This window comes from Trachymyrmex septentrionalis, unplaced genomic scaffold (assembly GCF_001594115.1).
Source record: "Trachymyrmex septentrionalis isolate Tsep2-gDNA-1 unplaced genomic scaffold, Tsep1.0 scaffold43, whole genome shotgun sequence".
Taxonomy (NCBI): Eukaryota; Metazoa; Arthropoda; class Insecta; order Hymenoptera; family Formicidae; genus Trachymyrmex; species Trachymyrmex septentrionalis.
In genome coordinates this window covers 359,972-372,458 of record NW_017305601.1, presented here as the reverse complement: position 1 = coordinate 372,458, position 12,487 = coordinate 359,972, and the positions used below count along the sequence as shown (strand labels likewise).

The window sequence follows — 12,487 nt, the reverse complement described above, 5'->3', positions numbered from 1 at the left end:
TCCGTTGAAATGGTTGCACTTGCTCTGGTTCTGCGGCAGATTTAGAGAAAAAAAGAAGAAGAAGAAGAAGAAGAAGAGAAGAAAAAACGAAAGCAGAGAGCGAATGCAACAAATAACGCGACCTCGAGACGTTGCTCGGTTACCACAAAAATCTAAGCGCATTGTTATTTTGTATGGTCCCATGCGTTTTTCTAAATGACGACATCGTGACATGCGATATGATGGCGATTAATAAAAATAACTTCAAGCACATACAGGTGTCTTTCTTGTACTTTCCGACGCCTATCCTTCTTATAAAACTCTTCTAGCTACTTTCCTTCCTGAATTATGTGATTCTTAAACATGCAGCCTTTGGGTATCCTGTTAATAAAAAATAAAACATTCTTCGTAATCTCCTTAAAATTATACGTAGAATATATTCCTATTTCTAATTAATGTTCCTGCCATTAATCTTTGTACATATCTGTATATAGTGAATGGAAAAAGTATAAAACTATAAAAGTCTTATTTATAGAAATAAACATTAATTTGCAATTTATCAATAATGAGTACATTCTAATATAAAACAGGACTTTATAAAAATAATCGTGTTCACATAATATCTTAGAAGTTAAATTTCTTGACTGTACGAATACTTATACCGCGTCAAAATAGTACAATTTTTCATTTTGGCTTATTATTAAAATAATATATTTCAATTATACTATATATGTATATAGATAGGAAAATTTGGGAAATATAATATCTTGATGTTATTCTTTATTAATAAATTACTAATTAATGTTTACTTTATAAAAATAAGGTTTTTTTCTAAAAGATATTTCTCTTATACTAATACTTTTGCACTCACTATAGCTCTTAATTTACGCACGCGCAAAAAATATTAATTTATGATTTTTTTTCTTCTTTTAGATCTTCAAATAAATTTTTTTATGTACGTAAGTATTAAATTAAAAGGGAACCATTTTTGCAAAAATACCACCAATAAATTTCAAACGATATCTCAGTAATCAAATGCATTCCGCACACAACATCAACGCTATGTCAATACAATTGCAAAGTGAGTGTTATGTGGAAAATATGTTTCTATGAAAAATATTTTTCTTGACGATTATAGTATTTACGTTCGATAGGCAGAAAAACCCTTCGTTTGAACGAGATATCAGATTATCGGGTTTCTCGCGAAAAATCGAATGACACGACTAGCGTATGTAATGAAAAAAAAAAAAGAAAAAAAATAACGGAACCATTGACTGGGGATGTAACGGTATCCCGGTGAATACGCTTTTGCGCTATCGTGTTCACGTATTCGATCTGGTTTACCGCTTGAGCTGTCGCAAGTGCCAGCTGCAACTCGTGCAGCTCGTCCGCGTGTCGAATGTCCTCGTTCAGAGCCTGGATCCTGAATCGAATCTCCTGAATAGCCATCTCAGCAATTTTCACTTTTAGCCGCTTCTCCTCGGTCTGCAACATAATTGTTCTCTGTAGTTTCCAAATCCCTTTCCCGCGGGACAAGAAATTGCGTACTTCCAACTGGTGCAGGGTCAACCGGTAATTTAGCTCATCCTGCAGTTCCCATCGGACCAGGTCAGCCTCACCTTGATCCCATAATCGCACATTTGGAATACGCAACCTCGTAGTTCCGCCGGAATCGTCCCGTTGACTTCCCGACACTGCGCTCTCGTCAATTTTCGATTCTTCGCGGTTTCCTTTGTGGCATCCCGTCGAATCCCGGATACCAGAAGCAGCGGAATTTTCCTTCGCAAAGTCTTCCTTGATCGTTACAGGAATCTTTTTCGCTGATACTGAGCATGAAACTTTGCTCCAGGACATAAATTTCGACGGCAGGATAGTAGATCCCTCCTTCGCTGGTTCCAATTTCCGGCGTACTTCAATTGTATTCCTTCGGTTACTGATTACTTCACTGTGATTATCAGTCTGTCGGGGCTGAAGTAAGAAGCAGCATCCTTTTGCCGAGCCTGCAGCGGTCGGGAAAATGGACTGATCGTCGCTCCCGCGTTTCTTACTTGACGATGCAGCTGCTGGTTAAACGGAGAGATGAAATTTTTTTGTTGCCAGCGACACACTAGCGATTTGTCTGTAATTTCGATTTTCTTTCTTGCGATCTTTTTATTCGCGAAGACATATTTATTGAAGCAAGAAATAACGTTGATATCTTTCTTCCGGATAAGAATACTATTTGCATTTCATCGTATGAATATAATTAAATAAAGAATCTCATATATTTTGTTAACTCTCCGCTGACATCTGCATTTGTAACACAATTACCGATGCTGAGTCTGTGAGATTTAATTTTCTAAAAGACTAATTAATTTTAAGGACCCAAAATAACAAAACTCGTAAAAAAAGAATAAAAACTAACTATATATATATATATTTTTTTTAATAAGAATAATCCAAATTTTTGTAGATGTAACACAAAGAAAATTGAATTGACATTTTTTTCACAAAGGGATTTATAATTGTAAATCTAATAAATCTAGTCTCGAAGGATTAAGAGACTGTTTGATAATGCATGGAAAGAATAATTCTGCTGAAAGATCTATCGAAAAAAAAGTTTGCTGGATATATATATTAACAATAAATGAACCCATAAGAATAAATCAGTTTAAGGATAAATAACTCAAATAAATGAGGAAGCCCATATTGGACATTTTTAATTACCTAAGTTTATTTTAATAACAATAACTCAAATTTGCAGATGTAAATTAGAAAGAATAGAATTGAATGGATCTAATATACCCAGCTCCAGAGAGTTAAGAAAAAATAAACTATCGGAAAAAGGAAAATAATGATCAAATCAATTCAGCAGTTATTGCTCGTTGCATAATGCACAGCCGGTCTAGAAAATTGACGAATACGGAAATGGAATCAAATTCTTTCACCTGAGACGGCAGAAATGTCGCTTTGATAAGAGAACCTATCTAAACGCGACGCATCGTCTTCGCGTTTCCTTTTCGGTTGATTCCTGCAGAAAAGCTCGGGAGTTCTTTCAGGACAAATCACTGACACAGTCACGCTATTGTCCGAAATGTCGGTGTTAGATACTATCACATCAGTGCCTATTGGTTTCTCCGGTTCGTGGTTTGTCACACCCCTTGGTTCTTCGTAAATCTTACTCGAGAATCCCTTACTTTGCGAAATGTCCAAGCTGGATCGATTCTTACCAAGTGAATCTAAATCTAAAAGTTATAGGCTGCTATATTATAGTAACTATTCTTCTTTTCGACGTCTGCTATTTTTTTTCTATTTTCTTAATATACACTTCGATTCATAAATTCAGGAACATTTGCATGTCACGAAGAATTAAGTTGAAGTTTCAAAAATTGTTGAAAAAATTTATCCAAATGAAAAACATTGTAACAAATTGTTTTTTTATCATTCTTTTTTCTACAAAATCTTTAATTTTTTAATTAAATAACATTTCGTAAAAATAAATTTTTACACTAGAAATTTGATTATTTGCGAAAAATCCTCGCAATTTTTTTTAAAAACCACTTTAAAACTTTGTTAGAAAGTCTACTTTGAAATACTTTTTCATTAATTTTTGTTCGATAGAATTTCATCAAGCTATAGTACTTAAAAATAAATAAAAAAATATTAATAAAAGTTTTTAGTTTTATGTAATTTAGGAACAAAATATCGTAAAAACCAAATTAAACAATAAGTCTAAAGTTCTATCTTCTCTTTCTAAATATATTTTTGAAAACTTCTCTACGACATTTTTTCGTCGAGATACCTTTTTATGAAAATTGCAAGCATTTCCGAATTTATGAACCGTATTATAACCGTATGTACTTTTTTTAAGAATTTATAAAAAAGTATGCAATTCCCTGTGAAAACGATTGTAACTTTTGAATTTCATGAGAATATCGTTCTGTGCGCAACATAGATCGAATGAATAAAAATGTCACATGTATTGAGCAGATAAAATCATAAAATCGATGGCTGTTGGAGAAGTACTCTTTTAATGGCGCAGTTGGTAGCCATACGAAGGTCTGAAAGGTCCACGGAGAAAGTGATGACACTCTTTGATACACTTTCGACAAACGAATAGAATAATAAAATGAATAGATAACTCAATCGCATTATTGAGTCTCAATAAAAGCCGACTGCGGTCTCAAAACGATGGAGCAAGTCTAAAGAAAGTAGCTTATCGACTCACGAGGACCTGACAGGTTTAAAGAAGCACGAAATATTCTTTAGAGCGACGACGACGATAAGCGGGTCTTGTAATAAAGATAAGGAATGTAATAAAACTTAGGGCTTCTTAAAAACAGCCGAGTACTTCCGTGGAAGTTTATCATCAGGAGACACAAGCTATAAGAGATTGAAAAGTTTAGGTACTTTTTCAGAATATCCTTCATAAAAACGACGGTATTAGAGCAGAGTAAAAGTCATTATCTCCTTTACTACACATGAACTGTCTGTGTAATACGATTCAATGCTGATAAAAAGATCTTAGTCGATATCAACTAAAAGTAACACAATCTATCTATTATAATTCTTTTGCACTCAACAATCTAACTGTTGTGTAATATTATGTATTATATTATATTGTTAAGTGCGAAATAATAGCATAGATGTTATGTTATATCGTTGATATCGATTGGAATGTTTCCAATGTCTGCTGGAAAATCTAAAATTTTGCTAGATATAGATCTAAAAATAATTTCATTGGACTATCCAAATAATTACGTTGAAATAACGATGAACACAATGCTGCAAAAATTTTTAATATTCTAACCAATTTGAACTTACAACAAAGTTATTTTTATTTTGACGATCGAATAAAATTATTTTCAGATCTGTATCCAGCAAAATTTTTAATTTTCACAACAAAATCGTTCTTCCCTTGTACAATTTCATTTTTCGTACTGCAATTCAGACGGTATCCACCAAACATCAAATTGCATGTGTAACATATCTGTTAGTTATAATTTCTCACTCAACAATATAACTGTAATATAACACGTGTATTATATTACAGTACATTGTCGAGTGTTATATTACAGTTGTATTATTGAGTAGGCAATTACAATTAAGAGGTACGTTATATGTAACTTATTGCTGAGTATATATTCTTTGATACATCCTGTTAGACCGTCCTAATTTGCGAAAGTGAATAATTACAATTCGGAAGAGATCGATGGACAGATTAAACAGTATTGCCGCGGAGAAGTTTAAAAAACGGAGACATTTCCGAAAGAGGCCGCGAGATAAGCAGAGAGAAATACCGGTCGGGTGAATCGACGTAGAACTTAATTTCCGGAAGAACGCTCCATTATCCTCGTATATCTCACGACGATATCCTGGATCGTTGATGTTTCGTAGCGATGCGTCGTTGTGAGGAGAGATGCAGGGAGCTGTTCGTTCCTTGGCAGTCTTCGTTATTTCGAGATTATCACGATTTTCAGAGACTTCCGGATGCGGTGCCTCCTCTACTGCGTGTTTCGAAGTTGCACTCGAGTGCTTCTTTATGCCCTGCACAAGTTTATTTCGCACGAGTTGAGAGATTTACTTTTATTTGTGGGAGAGCTGGATTTTGTGGTAAGATAAGACAAAACACGATGGAAAATGTGAGTAGGAAGATGTAAAATAAGCTTCAAATAACTTTTGGCAAATTGTCAAGCATTCTCTGGTATGAACGTACCGTTTATAGCCGTAATTTTAGTAAGACATCGCAAGAAGTAAAAAGAAAAAAACGGAAACGATCATGGAAAAAAAAAAAATCATCATTCTTTCGACATTTAACCCTCTCGGAGTTGTCGTTAAAATCAATAATACAGTTAGTGATGTCGAGTCTGCAAAATCCATTTAATTTATTAATAATAAAGCACTAATTAATTTCAAGAAAGCAAAATGATGTAATTCGAATAAAAAGATATATTTTAATGAAAATTAAATTATACGTATTTAACAAAGAGACTTGTAATTGCGAGTCAAGTAGATCATCGTCAATTCCGGACGGTTAAAGGATCGTTAATATTTACACAAAAAGAACGATCTTGCCGAAAGATTTAAATTTTGGCTACAGATACAGATACGAAAATAATTTTGTTGGACCATCAAAATAATGATATTGGAAACCAAAAAATGATGAGAACAACGTTACCAAAAGTTTGATATTCTAATAATCAATTTAAATTTCCAACAACATCATTTTAATGAGCCACCAAAATTATTTTCATATCTGTGTCAACGAAATTTTAGATTTTTGCTTTCAGCAAAATCGTTCTTTCCGCGTAACCTGTTGTACGTCTAACTTATTGTCTTACGTGTACTTTCATATGTATTCTCATTCGCTTTTGACCTGTCGAGAATAAGAAATAGATAAGTCTCGAGAGGAAGAGAAGAAGCTGCGATAAGCGAGTCAGAGCATCGGAGGAGAGTAAAGGGGGGGGGGAGGAGGAGGGAAGAAAAAAAAAAAAGAAAAGAAGCGTCGTTTAGCAAGCGAATTTCAGGTCGCCTATCGATGCTAATTTCACGAGCGAGAAATCCAGACATATACGGACGCGCCACGCGTGATTTACCGCTTGGGCTCTCCTGCCGTGATACTTGTAGTTCTGCCAGTACTTCTTCAGCTGCGCCGACGTCTTGCCAGTGAAACCCGCACGGTGGAAGTCTCGCTCGATCGCGCGCCAGATCTCTCGGCGATCAAACACCGACGCGCTCTTATCGTCCAGCAGTGGCGCGTACTGTCCCATTATGCTCAACAAAACGAAACGTTCGTCCTTGCTGAATTGATTCCTCTTCCTGCCGTTATCCTCCTCCTCCTCCTCCTCCAGCAAACGGCACGGCCGCATTCTTGCGAAATCCGCGTGGATCTCGACTTTTTTTACCCGCTAAACTTTCGCACGAATTTTTCGCTCCTCGACGCTGCTCTTCCGCGATCCCCCGTGGACTGTGGACTCGCGAATCGCGGCGGTCGTCGATCCTAATCTCGGCTTTTGTTTCGACATGCAAAACATGCTATCTGCGATGCGCAGATTTTTCGCCGCCGACGGCAGCGTGCTCGTTTACCGCCGTCGTTTGTATGGACGACCGTTTGAGAAATGCCGCTTGACCCGCCGATACGACGTACGGACGATGGCGATGGAAGAAGGAAGAGAGAGCCCGGCGGCGTTTTATCAATGGTCATATGCATGCAGACTCCTCTCCTTGCGCAATCTCTTCTTGGGATTTATATTTTTATGTTGCACTCGCGAATGAAAATGAGTAGCAACAATTGTAATGAACATGTACGCGAGTATTATATAGGCAGGCTGTTCATCTCTTCCTCGCTTCTTCACGCTGCACTTATCCGCTGCCTCCGATATTACAGGAGCGTATCGCTGCTATTGTAATTGCATGCCCACAGGACACTTAACTTTCTATCGTCCGAACGCGTCTCCAGACGTGATGACTACATCGACATATCGTTGTTTGCGTAATGTTTGCCATCCTCGGCTTCCTGAAGAGATCTCGCCGCCGCTACGGGCGAATAGGAGTTAACGCAATTTACGACAGTTGGGAAGCGGTTTTGGAAAAAAAAAAGGAAGACAGAAAATGATTCGGCCAGCTTTGTTTGTATGGGAGAGAAATGCCAACGGGCACGTAAAACAAATGCCATGAACACGCTTTGTGTCCGTCATTTAAATGAAACGAGAACGACAATTTCGGAGATAATCCCGAGGGATGTAGCGGATGAATCGTCATTTCTCGCGGATTTCTATGTTTATTTTACTCTTTAAGGATGTATGTGTCATCACATCTCAAAGCATTTCTAAAAATATATCAATCTCATAGATTCTATTATTACGTTTGAGTAAAATTTGTGCACAATTTTCTTATTGGCTTAAAAATTGCTTAATTTTTTCGTTTTCCTTCATTTTTCTATAAAATCGCATTTTACTTTCAAATTTGACAAGGAAATAGTATTACCAATTAAATTAAACTTTTTGTGTACTAATAAAAATTCTAATAAATATTCTAAGCAGAAATTTATTTCGATTCGCTTATTTGTTTAAAAGTTATTTACCTAAAATTGCAGCGGAATATGATTGTGCGCTACATAAATCATCGTAAGTGAAATTATTTACAAATTCAATTAAACTTATTTTTCCACTTACTTGTCCAAAAGTTATTTATCTAAACTGCAGCAAAATATGAATTATCGCGTTGTTTAAGAAGACATTATAAGCCAAATTATTTACCAATTAAATTAAATTTCTTATTAATATTAATAAAACTTTAATAAATATTCATGTAAAAGTTCATTTAGATGCAATTACTTCGTTTAAAAGTCATTTACCTAAAATTGCAGCAGAATATAGTTATTGCGCTACGTAAGCTACATATTATAAGCCAAAAGAATATTATTTTTTGTTTTGTTTTTTGCAATTCATTTCAAGACGTATATATTTACGACCAAAATTTTCGACTGATATTGGCTCTTTTAACTGATATTGTATGGACAAAACATCCTTAATGCTTTTCTCTTTTTTTTTCCACTATTTTTTTTTGTACGCAACGACCGTAATATCTGTAACCTAGGATCCGTCCGGTATGCTAAAATCTAAAAGACCATCACGAGAAAGTGACAGCACTCTTTGTGCGGCGATAGTAAGGTCGTAAAACGCGCGCGCAACCATCACGACGAGCGGTTCAACAATATGTATCCGCTAATTAATTACACATTTTCTCCGCGGTCCACCGCTGGTTGGGAGACTTTGCATAATCCCGGCGAACGACAGGTGGTAACCCAGAAAGCGAATCGATGGACGGATTCGTTCGCGCTTCAGCAACTTCAAAGAAGCGTACCTGAAAATTCGTCTTTAGCGCCTCTTAGCGACTCATTCTTTTCCAAGCGAGATTCTCGCCCTCGTGAAACGAGATATTCTCGTCTCTCTGTGTGAACCGTGTATATTGCGCAGACCGCGACCAGAATAATTGGCGTGTACGAACAATTGCACGAGAGAGAGAGAGAGAGAGAGAGAGAGAGAGAGAGAGAGAGAGCTAGCTTGAATATCGGTATTACGAAATCGCAATCAAACGGTGCCCGAGAATGTGCACGAGATTAACGTACCGAGAAAGTGTGAAGTTACCAAGCTTCGTGGTAAACTGATTGGCGCCGCCGCGTGAGAGTTTATACATATCGTTAAATGATGTGAATAAAGCATCTTGCGTTACAAAATTACTCACTTAAATGTCGCGAAAAACGCACTGATTTTTCAGATAATATAAGAGTAGTGTTACGCGGAGCTTGTTAAACTTTTTAACTCCGTTCTGCTTGCTTGATATACGGTTTATATATTGCAGTGGTTTCAATTCCGCTAATCCCGTTACTGTTTAAAACCCTCGGATTTTCCTCGTATCTTACGGTCTATTCGCACGACAATAATAATTAAAAGTCTAAAATGTAAGGACGAGATAAATGCGATTTTTCAGGCAATCATGGAAAACCGCAATTTTAAACGATATGGGAATTTCAGGATTGAAATTAAAGTCATAAATTCAATTTTAAACGTGGCGCACGCTATGGAATGGCTTATCGAGCATTAATATTGTATTTACCGAAAAAATATAGTTTGACAATTTTTGTATGTTGTTGAGTAATTTATTTTATAAATTTCCTATAAAATACAGTACGTATCAAAAGTATTCATACGGAGGAAATATCCTTAAAAACCTTATTCTTAGAAAGTAAATAATTTGTTAACAAAATATTGTAGATTAAATATTTTTCAAAATTATTTTGTCTAAAAAGATGTGTAATAATTAAAATATGTTATCTTAATAATAAGCTAAAATAGAAAATTGTATTATTTGAATGCACAAAAAGTGTTCATCAATAAAAAAATTTAGCTTCTAAGATCATAAACACGATTATTTTCGCAATGTTCTTTTGTTTATATTAAAAAATAGAACGTATATTAAAATAGTACTCATTAATTAATGTTTAAATTGCTCATAAACGCTTATTTTCTATTAGATATCTAATAAGATTGTATTAATAAAAAAAAAATCTCTGTATAAATACTTTTTTACCTTTATATAATCTTTAGAAGTTTAATAAATAACAGAATTACTATAAATAACTTAATAAATAGAAAATGAGGTTTCATTAAAATTCTTCGATCTGATACGGCGAGAGTAACGTTGACAAATCCTAAGCATCGGTGATAGAAATCAGCAAGTGATAAATGGAACTTGGACGAACTGATTAACCTCGCAAATCGTTCGTTGAAGTTATTTCCGAAGTGACGTAATTACCAGATTTTCATCGCAGAAAAGTGGCAAAAGCCGTCTCGTGAATTTTCGTCGCAAATTAATTTACACATCATATCATTTATCGCGATTGAGAAACAGCGAAATTTAATCTATGAGCCACGCCAGCGAATTCCAGATGAGAAACGCGAATGCGCGATCGCGTTACACGGAAGTAAGCACTCTGCTCCCGAATATTACACGAAGCGAACAACGATATATGATTTCATTAATAGCCTACACATGCCCGCGTATTTGCATTGTAAATATTGCGTTTAGCAAACTAACCAACAAGCGGAATTAATCTATCACTATCATGAAACACGCCCCCAATTGTATTTGCCTGTAACATTGTAACAGCACAAACGTGCAAAATACACGATTAGTGCATTTTGCACGTTTAAACAAATACAGACTTTATGTCATGTAAAAAAAAACAAGTTTTATCGAAATATTTAAAAGTAAAGCTATGGATACAGATTTGAAAATAATTTTATTAGAATATAAAAATAATTATGTAGGGCGCTCAAGCTGGTTGCTAAAATGTCAGCTAAAATGTCTATTTATAGCATTATCATCATTTATGCTTAAGCATTGCTGTTAATTTCAACGGTCTAACGAAACTATTTTTAGACTTATATCTAGCTAAATTTTCAGATACTTTAACAAAATCATTCTTTTCATATACATACATAGAAAGAATAATAGTTTTGCTGAAGCATTTAAAAATTTAGCTGGATAGATCTAAAAATAATTTCGTTGAACATTATTAAAATAATTATGTAGAATGTCCAAGCTGGTTGCTGGAATGTAAAAACTTTCTGCAGCATTATCATCAACGCTCAAGCGTACCACGTAATTATTTTATACGATTATTTTTACGATTTAACAAAATTATTTTGAGATCTGTGTCTAGCTGAATTTTTTAATACTTTACTAAAATCGTATATACTAAAAAATTTTAAATACTTGACGAAAATCGTACATATTAAAAATTTAGCTGGATACAGGTCTGAAAATAATTTTGTTGGACTTTTTAAAATAATTATGTAGGACACCCAATTGCTTGATTGCGAAAATATCAAAACTTTTTGCAGCGTTTATCATGCTTGAATTTTCCACGTTATTTTAATGGTTTTATTAACTTAAATTATTTTTGGATCTGTATCTATTGAAATTTTCAAATACATGAGCAAAATCGTTCTTTTCGCGCACGGATACAGAATCCTTCTCACTCTTCTCTCCTCGTCGATCGATCGGAAGGCACTCCACACACATTTGTAGATAGCTATTATAGAAATATAATTTTCGCGTTTCCGTTCCCTCTCCTCCCCAACCCCCAAGCGTTCTATACTCGCTCCGGCTCGTGCCGGATGTCGGAAAATTAGACCGGAAGCGATCTGATATTAAGTGCTTGTTAGAACTTGATGATTATCTCGAAACTTGTCGTAACTGCCGCCGCGCAATTGATAGTAGTTAGGCACGGCAGCGTAATTAATAATCTCGAGCGAGAGGATCGAGAAACGGAGGCATGCAAGTATTCAATCTCACCGTTGGCGAGAGTTTGCGACTGGGTTAGCACACCGTGTGCGCACATTCGTAGGTCCTGCGACAAACATGATGCGACATGATTGATGACAAGCGGTTATCACGCGGTGTCGATATGACGCCGCGCGACCGGTCGCGCGTTTCGACACGCACCGCAGGACATAAGGCGCGCGACGATCCAACCGGATTGTGTAAACCGTCCCGGCTCCGTAATGGGTCAGCTAATGCTTTTATCGTACAATTCTGCGCGCGTTTTCATGTGTGAGAATTGTGAGCCATGTAGAAACCATACAATCGCGTGTGGAGACGCGCGATCGCGATCGCAGACGGAAACAGCGCGGAAAACGCCGATATATTTCCTGGACCGATTTCATTTGATCGTGTTTTTCTACCAATTTGGTTCATCTATGCATGATACACTGCAAGATAATTCTGATATTATTGTAAATTAATTATCGTTACAATCTCGATCTCGAATAAATGCTTTGTTTGCCTCGAATATTTATTAAAAATTGTGATAAATGGAATGAAATTGGTTATCGTCACGTGTGGTATTCATCTACGTTTTTCGTTACAATTTAACATTAAAAGCACCTGTTTAATATCCGTGTTGCGAATAACAATAAATCTCATGTAAAAGAAATACAATTACGTGTTGCAGGATAAATAC

The 12,487-nt window shown here is 35.7% G+C and overlaps 1 protein-coding gene across 1 annotated transcript; it reads right to left on the bottom strand.

Annotated features, from left to right (window-relative positions):
* Positions 1-336: 336 nt before the first annotated feature.
* LOC108751257 lies at positions 337-6,906 on the bottom strand. Its single transcript, XM_018491341.1, has 6 exons — positions 6,555-6,906; positions 5,259-5,505; positions 2,907-3,203; positions 1,528-2,039; positions 1,324-1,464; positions 337-360 (listed from the first exon to the last, which is right to left on the bottom strand). Exons 1-6 carry the CDS (start codon positions 6,825-6,827, stop codon positions 337-339), a joined length of 1,494 nt encoding a protein of 497 aa, XP_018346843.1. The 5' UTR covers positions 6,828-6,906.
* Positions 6,907-12,487: the final 5,581 nt, after the last annotated feature.